Source organism: Saccostrea echinata, unplaced genomic scaffold (assembly GCF_033153115.1).
Source record: "Saccostrea echinata isolate AGI-Se365-2 ecotype Australia unplaced genomic scaffold, CSIRO_AGI_Sech_v1 ptg000054l, whole genome shotgun sequence".
Lineage (NCBI taxonomy): Eukaryota > Metazoa > Mollusca > Bivalvia > Ostreida > Ostreidae > Saccostrea > Saccostrea echinata.
In genome coordinates this window covers 33,495,672-33,517,007 of record NW_026889803.1, presented here as the reverse complement: position 1 = coordinate 33,517,007, position 21,336 = coordinate 33,495,672, and the positions used below count along the sequence as shown (strand labels likewise).

The 21,336-nt window shown below is 32.6% G+C and overlaps 1 protein-coding gene across 1 annotated transcript in view; it reads left to right on the top strand.

Annotated features, from left to right (window-relative positions):
• The first annotated feature begins 18 nt into the window (after positions 1–18).
• The window catches only part of LOC133204809 (HEAT repeat-containing protein 3-like), a 33,497-nt gene continuing 12,179 nt past the window's right edge, over positions 19–21,336 (top strand). The window contains exons 1-5 of the mRNA XM_061340558.1: positions 19–234; positions 1,923–2,095; positions 2,190–2,277; positions 3,054–3,154; positions 20,980–21,089. Of these exons, the coding sequence (XP_061196542.1) occupies positions 94–234; positions 1,923–2,095; positions 2,190–2,277; positions 3,054–3,154; positions 20,980–21,089 (613 nt within the window). The 5' untranslated portion in view covers positions 19–93. The remainder of the gene's footprint in view (positions 235–1,922; positions 2,096–2,189; positions 2,278–3,053; positions 3,155–20,979; positions 21,090–21,336) is intronic.

The window sequence follows — 21,336 nt, the reverse complement described above, 5'->3', positions numbered from 1 at the left end:
ACCGGAAGTGACAAAGAAAAACAAACGTCCACATGGCTGCCCGCTGCAGTTTTGGTTTTGAAGTTTAATTAGTGATGTAAAAATGAATTAACTATGGGGAAAACGAAGAATAAAAAATTCAAAATAGCGAGACCAAAACCAACGGGTTTGATGAGTGTTAAAGATGCAGAGAATGAAATGGACCAGAGTACAGAATCTCCAAACAGTGACTCGATTCATTCTCTACTAGAAAAGGTGAAAACTCCTAGATGCATGGACTCTGTGTGTCTTTTTTTCTCTCTTTCTTAAATTGAGATTCTCATGACTTTAAACACTCGCCGTTTCTCGCGGAAATTCATGTAACGTCTGAAATCACAACCCTGCTTGAAAATCTGAAGTTCCCTATTGCAGCTGGTTCTGTTTGTAGTCAACTCATAAAGAAGTCAAATCGAACACATTTCCAGCAAGCAGAAGTTCAGTCATAATCAGTACTTTGGTTATGAGTTGACTTTGGGTTTGCGAGTACAGAAGACAAGTTGTACCCTAAGCAAAATATTGATCACAACCATACTGTAGATTCCTTATTTTACACAAGTACTTAATATCGTGAAATGGCCAAAGGGCGTCAAATCGCCAGAACAATAATCCGCGAATGGGTGATTTATCAAGAGATTTTTAAAAATATTAAAGCACCATAAAAATAAAAGCGAGTAATTTTATTTTGCGAGTGGTGCTTCTCGCGTAATTACATGATAATTTATTCCTTGCATATATTAAAGGAATCTACAGTAACCTGGAGTCTCACTATGTAATATAAGTGTAAATAACTAAATTGGTATTGGGATGTTTTGCACTGATTCATGTGTGACCCCTGCTCTGGGAGGGTAGGGGGTTCACCTGGCATGAGTAGTGCACCCTACTCCCTGGCCTTAGTCAAGTCAAGCAATAACCAGTAGATTTGGTTACTGTGACAATTCAGGGCTCTCACACCACTTTTTTGGACTGGGGCCAGGGCAATAAGAATTGGGAATATTTACAATATTTCTGGGAATTATGGGATATTATCATAATAATCATACATTAAATTCATTGGATATTGGGTTTCTGGTGTTTGTTATCAACCAGATACAGAGGATTATGAATAACAAGTTTACTTATCATAGATATACAGCTATATAATATGTTCTTTTAATTAATTGGGGGGGGGGGGGGTGATGTAAAAGGGTTCATTCAAGAAAAACAACATCCTTGGTTCTTATATTTATTGAATAAAATATGTATGTATGTATGTAGACCCTGTAATAGCAATAAAAATTTTTAGCCAGATAAAAATATAAATTTAACACAAATACAATATGTCATTATTATAATAAGTCTCATACTTTATAGTTTATATTCTCATTGAATAAAGTTGATGTAAAAATAATTACCACTTCTTTATCACAGTTCAATTTATCATAAAAATAATTCCTTTGTTAATTTAGTCATTTAATTAAAAATAAAAGAAAATCTTAATAATTATCATAATCATTATTTGATATTAAATAATTCTGTCAGAAGCAAATAATCTTACGTGATTTCATTTTGAACATTTACACAAATACAATTTCATGCATTGGAGAATACAAATGAAATTCAACACAAAATATAGACATGCATGACAAATACTCAAAAATAAGTTCTGTCAACACATACAGTGGTACAACACATAAACATAAAACACATAAATTAACTTTAATATGGTCAAAATGTCTGGATGGTACTCTAATTAATATACATGTATACAGTACCCACATCATTATTCTTTACAGGATACATGATACGAATGAAGGTACAAGGCTTTTTAGTGTATTTAATTTAATGCTATTTTAAAAAATATACTGCACTAAGTATGTGCTATCAACAATCTACTTAGAATTGAACCAGCTATAATATTTATACAGCTGAATGGTCCATCAGAAGAAGAGAGGGAATGTAGTTGTACAACTTTAGCCAATCTTGTATCCCAGCCAAGTGCTGTAAAAATTCTCCTCCAACACAATGTTGTGAAAATTCTGGCCCCAGTGATTTTAGATAAAAACCCAGAGATTCAAGTCAAAGCCCTTGGGGCACTGAGGTAATGACTTTTGTGTCTAGATGAAGAACTGTAATTGTGTGATAGTTGAGTTGTGAGCTTTATGTGTATTCTGATGTTTTTTTTTTTTCTGTAGAAATCTAAGTGTAGACGGTGGTGAAACAGTTTGTCAAGAAATGGTCAAGAAGGACGTGCTCACTCCTCTCCTGATTCTTTTTAAACAGGTAAACTAAAAGGCTGTGTTGCATTAACCAACAAATTTGAAAATCATCATTATAATGAAAATTGTTTTCTTTCATTTCCAAAAGAAATATTACCAAAAATGTGAAATGAGATACCCTTTAAGGCCTACAAGCATGGCAGAAAAAGTTTGCAACTGCATCTAGAAATACAGGGATTATGTATCTGGGCATTTTATATCACTTTCATCTTCGCTAGCCAATTGTCCGATTTGTTTACCGAAGATATTTCACTTTGGACTCTGAGCACTTTTTGGTAACTGATATGCAAATTTTCATGTTGAGGATTATAAGCATTTTAAAATCAAATTTAAATAGACTAGTGCTGACCATTAATTAAATTCATTAAAATTATCCTGCTCGAAATCATCATTCATCTGTTCAGGATGAAAAGTAGGGGGAGGACTGTGTATGGAGGTAAAATCCATGTAATTCAGAGTTGGATACCTTGTTTTATTGATACTTTAGGGTAAAAATTTATTGCAGAAACAAAGTGCCTATGCCCATTCCCCATATTCTTAAATTTTTTAAGAAAATGTTCAATGATATTTTAATCAAATTTTTTATAATTAATTGTACATATTGGTGAAAACAAAAGAATTGTATTAATCAAAAAAATATATTTCACACGGTTTTGTGAGTTTCATTCCAAAATGTCAGGAGGAAAAACAATGACCAGGTATAATTTCTCAATCTGTCTTAAAAGTTTATCTATTGAACTTTATACATGTAATATCACTTTTATTTTATTTTTTGCACAGTATGATTCTAACTGGACCCCAGAAAAGTCTACAGGAAAGAAACACAAGGACTTTAAGTCTTCCATTTTCACAGAAGCTGTGCATATATTGTGGAATCTGTGGTAGGTAACTTGATACTGTAAATGTTTGTTCTGTTTCCTTTTACCTTAGCTTAAGAATCAAATGAGCTTTTTTTGATTAAGTTTACTTTTAAACTTTCTATCTAGTACAAAAGCCCTGAAGGGACACTTAAAGAACGAGTGCACTTATGGGCCCCGGTAAAATGTGAAAAAATGAAGAATTAAATTAAGCATAATTTTTCATCTCAGATCATTAATTGATATCTAAACCATAAGATTCAACAAATTTTATCGCTGAAATTCATGAATATACATAGAGCAAAGCCATACAATGTGGTTGGGGTCAGCCGACATTTGTGATTGTCTATATAGTAAATCAAGGACGGTCATTCATTTCAAAGCTTTTGTTTACTGTACGTTGCCTAACGTTGTACAAACTTGTGCGAATGACAAAAAACGCATTATACATTTATAAAACTTGTGCGAAAGTAGGAAATTTGTACAAGATTAGGCTTGTACTTAAAATATTAAAAATGTATGAAAAAATCAATGTTTTTCCTATAGCGAGCGAGAGCTATTTACCTGTATGACCTATGTTGAACCCACCTGTGGAAGAACTTATTTAAAATACCGGTAGTTACGTGAGTTGTACCAAGGTAAACATTCCTCAAAGGTGCTCACTGTAAAAGATAGCCATGTTTTGTATCATTATATCGAAGTTGTGTCGCATAGAGATGTTTGTATGTATTTGGTTTTAGGAGCACGGGAGGGTTAGGAGAGTTTAATGTCGTTAAAATGTCAAAATACATAAAAGCGTCAAACATTTTTAACATTCATGCAAGACAATGGTACCGGTATTGAAAGCCACCTAAATACACTTTTTTCATTTTAAAATTTAAAGTACTTATTGTATTATTTTAAATGCAAGCGTGCAAATTTCTTAGTTTGATCACTATGGCTACAGGTATCTATACAACTTCATTTGATTTTTTTCTCAGGCAAGAAGTTTCAATCGAATCAGCAAACGTGCCCGTCAATGATCCACCATCAGATTGTTCAAGTGTCAATTTAAATGTCTCCTCCCCTTGATTTAAATAAACGAAACTCAAAATAGTTTCAGTACGACTTTTCCAGATTTGGGGTATCTTAAGGCATTTAAAAATCTTCATTTGTTTCAAATCCTTGCTGATTTAGGAGATGTTTTAACGTGATTTTAATTAGAAATATCCCACTTGTGTTTAATTATTACCAAAAGAGAACAATTTGGTAATATATTCTAAAGTAAAACGGCACTGAAAAGGGCCCATTAAGCAATGCTTAACACCCAAACTCAATAAATTGGTGCAATTCAAGATATTTTTTCTTCAAAAATCGACTTTTGATTATCCATCTGCTAATAACATTTTCAGATAGATCAACATATCAAGTTTGTATTCCCAAAGATTTTTCAAGTTAAGTTCATTGGTTAAGAAATTACGTCAATTTGAAATAAAGGTTTATTGTTGATCATTATTTGCTGAGAAACAAGCGTTACGTATTATATTTATTTATAGTTTTCCTTTAAGATTTTAGGATGAAATAATATAGATTGTAATAAATCCTCAATGTCAAAAGCAAATCGGTCTACTTACTTTTGTGATAAGACAAAAAAGGTCAACTGTCATAATGTATTTTATGAATTGATGCAGTCAGATTGTCGTATTATATTTTTTTCTTCAAATGAATTTGACATATCTCTAAAATTTTATATTTCAAATATGCCTCAAGAAAAATCAAAACTGCCCAGCACAAATGGGGGTTCTAAATGAATAGAGGATCCATTCGCCATTTTCACAGTATTTGTGTTTTTTCATACTCACTTATGTTATAATGCACTCTGCATCAAAATATATGATTAAACCCTTAACAATTATGACCAAATTATGACAAAATGGTACCCCTAACAAGTTAAATGATATATAACACTCCCATGTTCTAGACAATAAAAATAATAAAGATTTACTACCTAAAATATGGGGTATATTTTGCGTTATGCTGTTGCAGCTGAAAAATGGCTTTGTTTTCCAGTTTTTGTTTTAGGAGATTTACAATAGAAACTCTTAGTTATAGATGTCAAATTATTGTGAAATTATCCCTCTTTTATATGCAATTTACTGTATGTAAATCAACAAAATATTAGCGAAATAATGTTTAAATATGTGAAAATGCAGATACGTTATGAAATTTAATAAAATTCTACTGTTTGAACTTGCAGTTTAAAAAAATATATGTTAATGCATTACCCTTTCTTTAGGTTCATTTTAAAATTAGAGTTAAATGATAAATGAAACAATAAAGAAAAGTTTGAGTGGATTCTTCGAAACTTTAGAAAATGACACATTTTCTTCTTACTGGCATAAAAATGTCCCAAAATTCTGTAGTGTCCGCAACATGTGCTTATTCTGGAATGCATTATGAATTATATTTCTTTTATTTTACGTGTAAGAGGCCAGTACAGCTACTAATCTATCTACCAAAAAATATCAGACTTTAGCTCAGTGTTGCTTGGAATTCTGACAAATATATTGTGTTTTGTAGAGTCCGCAACGCTGTAGAGTCCGCAACAGCTTTTTAAATTCACAGTTTCTCCAAAGAAATGTAACATGACTTCAATTGATCATCACTATAATTGTCCAAATATTCAATACAAATATGTAAGGTTACATAACTTAGTGGAACTATAACTTCATACTTTGAATAACACCCATAACGATTTGTTTATACATAATATTCAAAATATTTCAATTGTGAGTCTTATGTTATATACTGAAAGTTAATTTTCATGTGGTATTTAAAACTGAATAAGTGGAAACTAAAGAATATATCAAGATGTTAATTGTTAATTAATAAGTCTAGTTCTAACTAATATAGTTGTGTTGCGGACACTACAGTAATAACTATATACCACATTCATTTATTATTTTCACTTTTTATTTCATTAAATATTTTTGAAATGTAAAACACTTCTCTGATATTTTGCTCCTTTGATAATACAATTAGTTAACTGGATTAAGATAACAAATGGTGATTTTTGTACAAGATAACACTTCAAACTTACTGGTATATATATGGGTTTTATTTTCCAGGCCGGATAGCCATTTTTGACTAGCTTTTTTTATTTCCCTATAATATAACACCATTTACTGTACATATAGAACTAGTTAGAGATTAAGATTTTCAGTTTACTCCATTAAAACCAAATATGGTGTCATATAGCAATATTCAATATATTGTAGTGTCCGCAACAATTTCAATACTGAAAAAAAATTATGGATGCCTCAGTAAATTCTTTAATTCATTGAATTTATCTATAAAACTATTTGTTATAACTTCTTTAATTGTTTTAAAATAAGTAAAATCATAGACATTTTTTAAAACTGCAAAACAATTATACATCAAGAAATAATTAATGGTCCTTGTTATGTGGTTATTTTCATCTCAATAAACCACATTCTGCATCTTTTTATACGATACATTTTCAAGAGTTGATCTGGTGGTATATAATTCAGCCTAGAAATGAACATTTATCAACAATTATTTTTATAAAAATGACAAAAGATTATTCTTATGGTTACTTGTAGTGTCCGCAACAAAAATGCTATGCATTTTCAAAGCTAGACAAGATACAAACGAAGATATGCAGGGTGTTATGACAAATGTATTTGAAATTTAGAAGTATTCAATTTAATTTTCACATGATAATTATATAGGTCTTATGTGTGATTGTAAAAGTAGATAAACTTAAAGAAAGGAGATAAATTAGGCAAAAAAATTAGCAAGTCATTAATGTGAATAAAATTTTTGTTTTCAAAGAGAACCATTAGATTTTTCTTTTATTTCACTGCAATTAGGTACATAATCAAAACCTGCAAGAAGTTTGGAATAAATAAATATCTTTAATATTTTATTTTAGACATAACAGGTGTAATGTAGTGTCCGCAACACAAGGTCTCGCCCAAAATTTGACTTTGCATAACTTTTTTCGTAAGAATGCTTATATAAAAAAAATTTGGGACTCATTTGCATAGGTATTGTACTTTCTAGAAAACATGTCAATAATGTGCTGTTTGACTTTTTATTTTTTGGTCCAAGTGCAACACAATTAGCACAAATACTGTGAAAATGGCGATTATAAAAACGTTAAATAAAATGTTGTTCATGAATTGCGATCTTGTTCTTATTTACACTTTCAAATGCAACAACGTCCGTATGTAACGAATGTTTCATAAGAAGTAATATTTACTGTTTTTAAGATTAATTCCAACAAAATGGACCAATTCATGAGATGTAATTTCTGCTCTGCTTGTGCCATGGTATTGAAAATGTCAAAAGAAATCATAATTTGAACTGCATCATCTATATCATCGTGTCATATTTTCCTTGAACTGTACTATATGTACAAACGGATAAGAGATATACGTAAAATTGTCTGTATAGACGTTTTAACAGAACCTAAAATAATGTAAATAACAATTTTTCTGATGACTTTTAGCTTGAAATCATTTAACCATCAATGGAAACTTCCTTCGTATTTCTGCTTGGGTCAATGCCATAGTTCAACTAAAATAAAATGCTGAAACGTACGTTACTTAACATAAAATGTGAGTTTAACAGTATCAAAATTATAAGAGAGAAACAAAAAACCCTGATGTAGATTCAGAATAGAAACTCAAGCCTTTGTTTAATCAATATCATATGATTCAATCTAAAAATGTCTTTCAAAATAATTTCAATTAATGTTTTTCTTCAGAATTAACATGTGTGTTCAATAATGCGTCTCTAGAATCAGTTTATATTAAAATTTATGCAACTTAAGCTTAAAATGATACAAATCAATCAATAAAGTTTACATTCGAACAATTAGTCATGAAAGAAATTCTGTAAATATTGTTGCTATTTAAGGTCTTCCGTCACAACGGAAGACCTTCTACTGATTCTGATGGTTAAGATTATTATTCTTTTTTTTTTTTCTTCTCCTTTCTAGACGCCAACTTTGAGGCCTCATATCTCGCTCATTTCTCAACGGATTTTGCTCAAATTTACAGGGTTCATAGACGTTACAAAACTCTATCAGAATGCTGTCAAACATGTCAAAAATCCACTTCCGCTTTTGAGTTATCTCCCTTTAAATGAAAATTTAGGACTCTTCATTTCCGGATAAAGGCTCCGAGACTACAAAAGCTGGAGTAGAAATTCTACCGAATTTAAATAATAGAAGCATTGAAGTTGTGCACATCTATTTTTGTTTTTTGATTTCTGTGTTCAAAATGGCGCTAGATAGGGGTAAAAAATTAGAATGCCTAAAAGCGTGAAAATTTACACATATTTCCCTTTGTATCTTTTAAACTAAAAATATTTTGTTAAGACATGTTGAATAAAAGTTGTGCACAATTTTAAGGTTTTTCATTTGGCACCTCCAAAAAGGGGCTGGTCCCTTAGATTAGGGATCTAGGGTCCTTGAAAGTTTTCGTTTTATAACTCAAAAACGGTAAATATTTCGATATAGCTGTCGCTAAAAAAGTTGTTCTTTAACATATTATTGATCTCGTGAACTTGTTATTTTGTTCGAGTCTTTTTTAATAAATGAGCTAGAAGCTTGACCCATATACAGGTTACTAGTTTCATTAGACAAGTGAAGGTGAAATCTTTATGCGCATAACTGAAATAAACTTGCTATAAATGATAAACCTTCCAAAATAAATACTAATACTACTTTAAAATAAGTTTTTACGTGTTCTGTGGTTTCATTCCAAATTATTGAGTCACACATTTTCAATACGTCTCGGGGTTTGTTTTTGTTTATAATTACCTTACCGGCCATCCCCCGATCACGCGTGACCTAGATCCAGTGATCAGTGGCCATACACTAAACAGGCATTGCCGTTCTAAATCTATTTTGCAAACTCAACTATGTACGGATAATTGTTTTTTTTTTAGTCAAATCGGATCTTTCAAATTATTTCATCTTATCTATGTTGGTCATGTTGGTGATATACTTATTAAATTATTGTGGCCGAAATTACAAGAGATCCATTGCGTGTGAACCAGCGACCTGCGTTCGTAAACAAAACATCTTTTCGTCGTTTAATGTTGAAACATACACTATATTAAATTTTAAAAAAAAGTTAGCAAAAAATAATTCAGTCTTTTACTGCATTTAACTGCGTTTCACATATACCCGGGTTTTGTGTTTGTTTACAATTATGTAACCTAATTATGTAGCCGAGGAAGCAGCTATTAGTGCTCATACACAAAACATTGTCGTTCTATATTCATTTTGCTGACACAATGATTTACGGAAAATTATTTTTTAAATCATACCGGATCATTTAATTAAATCATTTATTCTTATCTTAATTTGATTTAATTTAAATCCAAAACATTTTATTAAGGACGTATAAACGTCCCCGATTTCATGAATCCTAATCTTTAAACTGCATACATGTATTTAATAAACGATTTATTTCTCAATTATGTGTTATTATGTGTTTAATTTCGGAGATTCATTGCGTGTGGTTAATTCTGCAGATAATTCTAACTTGACACACAAGGTTTGTACACAAAGAATTCAAAAGAGATATATTTTGAAAACAATAAGACGCATTGCTAAACACTTTTACATTATTTTCTTTTTAAAATGGCTATCTTTATGATTACACCAACTTTAAACATGCTATGTGAAAAACTCTGTCGACTATAGTTTTGTAACTCCAGCATATGACAAGTACATGTGCTTTTTATTAAACACCCAATTTTCCATTAACGCCCAAAAAATCTACCTAGCTTAAGATCGATAACATATATTGCCCGACAATCATACAAAAATAAAACAATAGCTGCTGATTTGATTGACAGGCCAGCAACCTGCGCTACCTGATACTGTAGTCTGAGTTTGCATGTTTTGAAAGCAATTACACGTACCTGGTCACGCGTCAAACGCTTTCATGTACCGCTTGAAAAGTCGCTTTGTATACACTCTGGTAAAAACTTATATCTTTGTTGGTAATTATGTTTCACAAAATAATTGAGAGAAGAGAATTACACTTTGAGTTCATTATTTTTATTTTCACTGCTGTTTTGTACACTGTACTTGTACGCGATATGTCGTCCAAGATAACTGTACAGCTTTCCGAAGAAAAAAAAACTGGCGGCTATTCGAGCCCCTTTTCGCCTTCAATATCCTCTTCAAAACACACCTGTTTACAGAGAAGAGATCATAATATTCAATAAAATATTTCATATTATATGTAATCTGATTTTGTATGTATAAGTATTTGAACGGCTATATTGTGCTGAATTTTTTAAAATACATGTTTTACATGTATGTAATAAATATTTTTTAGCATACGATAAAATAACACTATAAGCTTAATTATTTCTAATGTCCAGAACTGTGTAGCGTAAATGCCATGCATTTAAGACGTATGTTAACTATTTATAATTTAATTACACTTGCACGCGCGGTTCAAAAAAAAAATGTACAAGGAGTACATATACATGGACTTGAATATAACAAACTTATTAGCACATCTAATGATGAAAATGAAAATAATTGATAATACACTTTTACAGCTTCATTTCAATGATAAGTTATTCTTAAACTTTACTTCAAATGTCAGAAAGGCCAGCATAGCCAAACTACTGTTAATTGTCTCTGTTTTAATTACAATGTCAATCACAATAACTTTTTTCTTTAGATCCCTTCATTTCTTATTTGTACATAGTTACATGAAATCCATGCACGGCGCTACATCTGTCAATCAAAATTGTAAACTTCTGGTGCCACGGAAGCATTTCCCCTGTGGTGTAAAATATTCTTTAGGTCAATTCTAATTTTACGCTTTTATAGATACAGTGTAATATTTCGAAACAACGTTTTAATTAAGGCTGAAGATGCATGCTGTGAATTTAACAAACCTCCAGTCCTAATTGACGATCCGTTCTTACATGTATATTATAATTAATCAGAGAGTCCAGTATTTGTGACAAATTTTGATTGAGATTTCACTTTCCCTTTAGGATAAAACGATTCATTAAATAGATTATGCATATGAGATGGATAGCTGTACTACATATAAATGTATACTTTTCACTTTGTAACAAGAATCGTGCCCCCCCCCCCCCCCCCCCCACTATTATGTTTTTATTTTCATTTATTTATTTATTTTTTTTTTTTGCTTAGATATCAAAAAAATTTGTTTGTTTGTGCCCCGTCCGAGAAAAAAATGAAATTGCGTTCTACAGGCTTAAGTCAGAACATGATTTTCATAATGATAATACATTTATCAAAATGTTTCTACCCCTACGATTCGTAGTTGTGGTTTCGAATACCACCACGTCGCCCGCGTGGCGCAGTGGTTTGAGTGTTTGCTCTAGAGTCGCGGAGTAAGGAGTTAATCTTTACGTCTTGGGTTCGACTCCCTCTGCGGGACGTGGAGACCGGTCCTTTGCATGAGACCGTATAAACCGAGGTCCCGTGTAGCAGTAGATGCTGGGACGAAAGAGATCCCTCACTGCTCAATGGCCTTGACTGTCGAGTATAGGTCTGAATTTGCAGCCCTCCACCGGCAAGTGGTGGCGTTTTCATATGAGTGAAAAATCTCGAGAGGGACGTTAAACAACACACAAACAAACAAACTATTCCACTACGGGACGTGGAGACTGGTCCTTCGGATGAGACCGTATAAACCGAGGTCCCGTGTAGCAGTAGGTGCCGGCATGAAAAAAATCCCTCACTGCTCAATGGCCTTGAGTGTCGAATTTACAGCCCTCCACCGGCAAGTGGTGGTTTTTCCATATGAGTGAAAAATCTCGACGGGGACGTTAACACACAAACAAACAAACAATTTCACTACAGAACGTGGAGTATGGTCCTTCGGATGAGGCCGTATAAACCGAGGTCCCGTTTAGCAGTAGGTGCCGGCATGAAAAAAATCCCCCACTGCTCAATGGCCTTGAGTGTCGAGTATAGGTCTGAATTTGCAGCCCTCCACTGGCAAATGCTGGCAGCTCAAGGGACGTTAAATAACAAACAGACAATCAAACAAACATTTTTGTCTCGCCTGCAAAGCAGAGCAGCACTTAGCGATCAATTTACCTGGCGTCTGTCTTGCTGTCCGTCCGTCTGTCACACCTTATATATCGAGAAATGTAAGAGGTATGGGTTTGATAATTTGCACATATAGCTTGACACTATGGCTTTTGTATTTTTCCATGGCTTCCGACCTAGATATCCTTGAACTTGACCTTTGACCTACTTTTCAAAATAAGCAATAATGCCGATATACAACTTCTTTTTGATATTTATGAGGTAAGTCTATGCTATTTAGAATGTGCACTGTTTGTCATAAAACATTTGAAAAATACCAGCGTTACAGTTCACTTGACCTTGACCTTTGACCTATTTTGTAAAATATACTGCGGAGGGTTAAATTTAACTTATGTCTTTTGAAATTACAGAGGCAGGGTTTAATAATTAACAGTTATACATGTTTATGATCTCATGACAATGTATTTTGACACTGTATGAAATAAAGAAACCACAAAAACTGAAATTTAAGTACTATGAAAATACAACGGGATCAGTATTCCAGAATGGATGGTGTAGACTGACAATTGCTGATATGAGAGACTGAAGCCTCTTTCGAAGGATTGTTGAAATCACGTACTTGAATAATTTATATATAATTATTTATAATAAATTTATTCAAATTTCATTAATATCCATTTTAGCTTTCAGGGGTTAAGGATTTGCATTTCTATTTGATTGTTAGATTCTATCGCAGTCTTACTATCCCTGGATTGTTTTGTTTTGTTTTGTTTTTTTTGGCATGAACTATATTCAATGCCTTAGCAAATAAATAGCTGATAACTTTTAGACTTAGTTACATCTTTAATGAAGCTAAAAGCAAGCGACACATGCGTTCCTGGGAACACTCTAGTTCTGTAAGAAATCAGCAAAGATAATTAAGCAGAGATTTTTGATGAATAAAATGTTTTTTTTAAACCTTTTTTTATAACGCTGACTATATATACATGTATGGTCTGCGTTATAAAACATGATGTGATAGGGTAACGTAATGCACCTTGTACACGCACTCAAAGATGCCGACGTTTTTCAATATCGAAATTGGACATAAAACATATATACAATAAAATTTGAAGCCAGCGAGTTAAAAGTAATAATTAAATTACAACTATATGGAAACGAAATGAAAAAAAACATGTGTAAACTTGTCAAGTTGGAAACACTCAGAATGGGTATTGTTGGTATCATACAGACTGTGTCATGGCCTTGACTCAAGTTCAACGTCACTAAGAACAAGATGCTTTTACTGGATGTGTGGTCTGAAAGAACATGTGTTAACTTGTCAAGTCGGTAACACAGATAGGTTTGCGTCATAACCAGAGTGTGTCATGGCTTGACGCAAGGTCATCTGGGCAAGTTCAAGGTCACGAAATAGAAAGTGTACATTATTTTATTGTCTTTCTACTGGCGAAGCATTGCAAGTTGATAGTCCCTTAAAAGATTATTTATCATCTTAGAATATGGCATGACCTTGACTCAAGGTCACTGCTCCAACGGAAGACCTATTCGTTGCTCTGCAACGAGCTCGGCTCTAGTTTGATATATGATTTGTTAAAAATTTTGTAACATTCGTTACCTTCGGTAACGAACGTTTCAACACCTTTCAAGACTAACAGAGGACATTCAGGTGTAGATTGATACTGGTTGTGTAGTTGTTGTCGGTCGTTATATAAATATTAACAGTTACATACTAATTCATTACATTTGATTCATTGTTATTGCATTCTAGAAAACAAACTCACCAACACTGTCTAGACTTTAGAAAAAAATCATAAAAAAGGCAGTACCGTACCCCGGATGTCAAAATTTGAATACTGGCGCAAAATATTTGACTACGTATGTGTGCAGAAGATGTTTGAACTCATAAATCGTTCTTTTTTAAGAGGTTTGGTAACGAATGTTTCGGTAACGGTTGTTTCATTTAATCATTTTCTCTTAAATAGTAAGCTAACAATAAGACATTGTTAAATCATGGTTGGAGCATGGAATACAGTTGTTGGATAGAAGAAAAGTATCACATGTTTAACTATGATATCTGTCATGGATTATCCGCGAGTTCATGTAACGTTAACTTTGTTGTGACGTCATAATACTTTACGTTTCTATAGATAACAACAAGTCTCAAATAAACCACTATACGATTAAGACGTCTTTTATTTCATTCCACAACATTTTGGTGCTGTGACCGACGGAATTCTACGTAGTACATACAATGGAAGGAAGACTAAAAGCTATACGAGCCGGCAACAGATCAGCAGTTACAAAGCTATTTAGACGGTTTTTAGACTTGAAGGAAAATCCAGCCAGTGAAGAAATTACCGAAGAAATCAACATAATTAGAAAGTCTCTCGCGCTGAAAAGGCAGACCCTACAAGAATTGAATGACCACATATTGGATACCCTATCTGAAGAGGACATTGAAACAGAAATCGCAAATACAGATGAGTACATGTATGAATTAGACTGTAAAATTAGGCAAACTGAAAAATTTACAGAAAAAATTCCATGTAAAACTTTGAATGCCAATGCCGAGTGTTTCATACCCGCCACAGAAATTTATGATAATAACGTTAACACGTCAGCTACAATTAACTCAAGTGAAACGGCTTGTGAGAATATTTTGAACAATTATACTGCATCTGATCTCAATGCACAAAGTAGCCAGGAAAATGTTTTGTCATTAATATCCCAACACGCCACGAATAATCACCGATTACCAAAGTTAGATCTTCCGCATTTTTACGGAGATGTATTAGAATGGAATACATTTTGGGATTCTTACGAATCAACGATTCATTGCTATCACACTTTAACGCCAATTCAAAAGTTTAGCTATCTCAAAGCTCAATTACGCGACACAGCAGCACAAACAATAGCAGGATTTGCGCTTACAAATGCTAATTACGAAACGGCAATAGACTTGCTCAAAGAACGATTTGGTCAGCAACAGAAAATTATTAACGCTCATATGAGAGCACTCATCGAACTTCCTGCCCCCAGAAATGATGCCATTAGTTTAAGAAATTATGGAGATTTCTTGGAATCTCATGTCAGGAGCTTAGAGTGTCTAGGACAAAGACAAGAGATGTTTGGAGCATTACTTATTCCAGTCATAATCAACAAGCTACCAACTGAAATTAGGGAAAACATTGCACGTGAGTACGATGGTGACAACATTTCACTACAAAATCTTCGTAAAGCTATCAGCAAAGAAGTCAAAATCCTTGAATCAGGCCAGATTGAAAACCACGATGGATTTCACGCAACAGCAACGTTTCTTACCGGAGCCTCAAAGAAACAATGCAACGTTCATTATTCACGTAATCAGAAAACAAGAGAATCAACTCCTCATCTTGAAACAACAGAGATGAAGAGCCGCCCATGCATTTATTGTTGCACAGAGAATCATTTTCCAGGGGATTGTAAGAAAGTTACAGACGTAAGTGCAAGATTCGACATCTTAAAACGGAAGAAATTATGTTTCAACTGCTTGGGAAACCACCGCGCCTCAGAATGTAAATCCCGCAACAGGTGTAAAAAGTGTTAGAAAAAACACCACACAAGTATATGCAACATGAAACTAATGAGGGACAGAAACGAGCCCACCAAATCAACAAGTGTCAACATTGTAGAAACGAGCAAGATGCCAGAAACCACAGTACTAAACTTTGAACATCGACCTACAAGTGTTTTACTGAATACAGCTAGGCCCATCTCTCCGATAAGTCGGACCGTGGACTCCATGCAAGAAGAACGTAACAAGTTGACTAATGAGATACAAAAATTAAAATCAGAGCTGAAGACACAGACACAAAGGAGGAACGCGTTGGAGCATGAGAATGCCACCCTGCTAGAGAAAGTGTCACAATTCGACCAACAAAAGGATTTTCAGACTCGTGTAGAGAATGTGATGAAGGAAATGATGGAACAGAAAAATAAACCGGCGTACGAAAACGGACGTCTGCATAAGGAGATTCAGGAATTAAGGGGCCAAGTTGACATACTCACAACCGCCAGCTCTGACTCGGAGCACGTCAAGGCTAAAAACAACAGTCTTCAGTCACGATGTGATTACACTCGAAGGGAAATAAGTGATCTAAAGATCAAAGTACAGAGATTGGAAAATTAGCTGCAAACTTTACAGGGCTCTGTAGATAGCAGGGACAGAGATTATAGGTTCGCCGTAAAGACTCGTGATGAGGCACTAAGGGAGAAAACTCAGCTGATAGAAAAACTTAAAGTGGTCGAGGAGAAGGAAAAAGATAAGTCACAGAAAAAGAATCTCAGGGACATGACAGAGATAAAGAAACAAAATGACAACCAGCAGATTCGGAACATGGAGCTGGAGAAAGCTAACACAGAACTACATCACAAACACTCTGAAACTGAGACTCTGATACAAAACCTGAAATATAAAGTGTCTGAAGAGAAGATGATCGAGTATCAAAACCAAAAGCCAAAGAAAGAATCCGTGAATGGACCTCTTAATTTAGTGATTATGAACTTGCTTTTTATTTCACTGGAACTGTTAATTTAATATGAGCTTTTTCAAATTTTACTATTCATTTTGGTGCCCGGAGTGTCATGGATTATCTGCGAGTTCATGTAACGTTAACTTTGTTGTGACGTCATAATACTTTACGTTTCTATAGATAACAACAAGTCTCAAATAAACCACTATACGATTAAGACGTCTTTTATTTCATTCCACAACAATATCATTCTATTTCATCTATTAAACTAATACAATGAATGTTTCTTGCCTATCAGGGATGGGCACAATTACTGAAAAATGTAATCGATTAATAATCGATTACTTAGAGGAATTTTGTGTAATCGATTATTAATCGATTACACTCATTTTTGTCCTGTAATCGATTGTAATCGAATACTTTGGAAGATGTAATCGATTAATAATCGATTACTTCCAAGTTTTTATCCCTTCAAATATCAAAGCAATATTTAAATGGTAAAATGTTGATGTTATCCACTGAAAGTTTGAATGTGTTCCTGCAGTTTCAGAGCAGATTCTTGTAAGGTTTTATTCTGGCTAACATTCTCACTAAATGTATGCATTAATTCTCACTGTATGTATGTATTAATCGTGTTAATTTGTTTTATGTTATTATTGCTCATGACTGTATGCCGACATGGTAATTGTCAATAAATTGAATTGAACTGAAATGCCCAAATGAGGGATTTTCTACCATGGAAAGTGGAGACTTGATTCCTACAATAAAATATGCCATGGAATTAATTATTCCTTTCAACCTTGGATCTGAACCTCCATATTTATTGACTTGTTGCTAAAATTATTTAATATTCTATTGTGAATTACTTCATTAGAAGTATTTGGGCTGCCTGTATGTTGACAGTAGACATTAAACATTCCTGTACGTGTCTTTTAAAAAAACAACAAGTAAATTAGAACTCTTAGTAATAAACATATAAATTAAATGGGTCTTTAAGTAATCAAACTAATAGCACAGTTTCATTCTGTATTGAAATAAGTGTTTTGAGAGCTATTAATTGTTTTAATAATATTGTTTGTCTTCCATGGAATGAAAGTTAAACACTAGGTAGTTCACAATTTACACCCCATTATCTGCAAATCAGGGATGTCTCAGTCAATTAATTAGCCAAGATAAGCAAACACAGTGACACTTACTCCCTCTCTTACAGACACTTATATATCCTCTCACTGATATAAAAAGCAACCTTACAATTTTGAATGAAAACATGAGAATGATTTTTCAAATTTTAAAGTTACTAAAACACAAGTTTGAATTTGTTTAAACATTTTCAGATACAAATAAGTATTTCCATCTTCTTTTTTTAAGAGTACAATGTAGTTTCTTTACCAAATTATTTATATATAATATAACACTTAAATCTGTTTTTGCTATTTATAATTTTCTATTACAAGACAAAGTTTTTCAACATCTGAAACATGAAAAAGGACATGCAGCAAGAGTAAAGTGGGTCATATGTAAAATGCACACGAAAATCTGTATATTTTATTAATAAATGGTTGAAATACACTTCTGAGTTATTTAATACTAGACCAGAAGGTCTATAATGCAAATTTTATTGAGAACATTATTAAACTTATGATAATAAAAGTTAGGAAATGCAAACATTACACTAGGTGGTTTATATTTGATATTTATGTTGACTGACTGGAAATAATTCTGCAAAATAACATCCATTTATGTATAAAATAATTGAAAGTAATCGAAAAAGTAATTATAATTACATTGAAAATTTTAGCTGTAATCGATTAAATTACGATTACAAGTAATCGAAAATCTCTTCGATTACAGATTACTGTCGATTACTTGGAAAAAAGTAATCATTACAATCGATTACGATTACTCAATTACGATTACCCCATCCCTGTTGCCTATCCATACGCATGTAAAATAGGAAGATAGAATGTAATTTCAAAGTATTTGTAACATATACAAGGCTTTGTAACATTTTTTGTTTAATTTTCAAGAAGTTTCCTTCAAAATAAAACATTTCCAATCTTACAGGCATACAATACCTAATACTCATACTATATTTAACGTCACAGTCCGTTTTTATTTTGTTTCTGGCGACATGGGGATATCAGATCAAAGTTTGGTAATATATTTGTGATTATGCTCAATAATTTAGTAAAAGCATTTTACAAATAAATGTTTTGAAGACATATGCTATCTAATTTAAGATTCAACTGTTATTTGTACAAAAAATAGCCATTTAAGTGTAATTATTCGATGTTGGCGACAGTAACTTACGTTTCAAAAAATCACTATATGCCAAATAAAATATCTCAATATGATTTGTTCACTTCATTTTTGTATTTTTGCCTTGAAGGTTACATATTCATGCGTTCATTCAAAAAGTATTTTCTTTGACATTTCATTATTTTTTTACGCTTAACCCTCAGCGACATCATTTGCACCATTTTATTGAGCTTGAGTGTTAAGTGCACTTGTCCTTTTTCAAAAAAATAAAAAGTAATTTGAGATCTCGAGTTACACAATCCATTCCCACAGATTATAAATTCATCATCTCGATACGTACATGTATCTTGAGATCTCGAATTACATAAACCATTCCCACAGATAACCAATTCGTTATCTCCATTTGTAATGCAAGATCTTGAATTACACAATCCATTCCCACTGATTATCACTTCTTATTAGGGCCCCGCAAGGATTTGCAGGTGCCCTATGGTAATCGCTCTGTCTGTCTGTCCGTCTGTCTGTCTGTCTGTCATTCTTCCGTCCACAAATTTTTTCTGTTTTTTTCCCATAACTTTTTTTGTAGTTGACCAATTAAGTTCAAATTTGGTATGTTGGTTGAAGAGGCAGTAAGACATATTTTGATGCTAAGTTTGGTTCTCTATGTCATCCACTTTGGAGCTGGGGTGGTGGGTTAGATTCCTTAACTTTACATTAGAATGAATGGCCAGGGCAAAGAGAGATAACTGCTGAGAATGTTCTTATTGTAAACTGTGAAAGCTGCAACTAGTCCCATGGGATTAATTAACTTTCCTCTTGAAGAAAATCCAAAGCATTATCTGCTTCTGTCAAATTGAGATTAATTTACATCTCTGTCTGCAAATGAAGTTTGTTTTGAAGTTAAGGTCAATTCTGAATGATTTACATTTTCTGAAATGTGGATTTTTAAAAATAATGTTCATACTTTATTTTGGTAAAATACACAACGAGTTATGATTTTATTAAAAACTAAAAACAAGATATACATAAAGATATGTTTTGTTTTTTATTGTTTTTTGTTTTTGGTTTTATTTACTTATTTTATTTATTATTATTTATTCTTTGTTTTTTTTTTGTTTTTTGTTTTTTTTTTTGGCTGCCATATGTAAATTCAAGAATACTATTTTAACAGGTAGTCCAATAATAAACTCATTCTAATCATTACTGAAAAAGTTCTTATTGTAAACTTGGAAGAAAAGAATGTGAGAGCAGTACAATTAACCCCCTGGGATTAATTATCTTGTCTAGGGCAGAACATTTTCCAGGCTTATCTTTGTCACTTTAAGATGAATTAACATTTGTCTGCATTCTGCAACTGATGTTTGTTTTGAAGTTAAGGTCAAGCCTGGGTGATATTTGCATTCACTGAAGGCTGGCATTTTATAAAACACATGCTTTATTCTTGTTTAAATATACATTTAATTGAGTTATTATAGATATGATGTTTTTTACTGCCTTATGTAAATAAAGGGATACTCTTTACAGGTTGTTGGATATTTATGAATTATCTTGAAATTTAATAAATACAGTTGTTATTGCATATTCTTCTTCGTATATTTTTAAATTTTTGTAATCAATTAAAATTCTCATTCTGTAAGCTGCACCCTTATATTTCTACCCCTCGGCGGGGCCCTTGCTGACTGGTCAGTTTTTTAGTTTATTTGTCCATCTCAGACATGGCAATATGTGTTTAATGAATAGAATATGAAAAAACACTTTTCATATCATTACATATTATGGTCCTAAATGAAAAAATTACATGAATATTTTTCCAATCCATATTCCAGAACTTATATATTTACAAGTCTAATTAATCAATATCAGTAAGTTTATCTGATTGACTTTCCTTAAAACTGCTTCTTTAACAGACATGTTGGTTTCCCATGTTAACTGATCTGAAGAATGTCTTGCATGAGTGATTAGATTTTTGTGTTATTTTAAAATCATTATTCAAAGCTTTTTTTTTTCAGTGAGAATAGTGAAGAGGCTTTGGAGGTTTTTAACAAAGAGAACTTGCTTCCAGTCTTGTGTCCATGTATGCAGTACACAGTGTATGGAGAAGAATTGGCAGTCACTGTTGGTTAGAACTTAAGTCTTTTATCAATCTTAATAGCTGTTTCTTAATGACCTCAGATCTGTAAATATTTTCTAGCAAAATTTCATGCATATTTGGTACAGGTAAAAGATGTAGATTTGTTTGAAAGGAGAAAAAAAAGACCCAGATCAGAATATTTAAGATAATTATTTAACAGTACAATACTTAATTTATTCCCGGTCTAAAAAAATTCTTGTACCTTGTCCATTTTCAGTATAGTTAAAGTTGACTC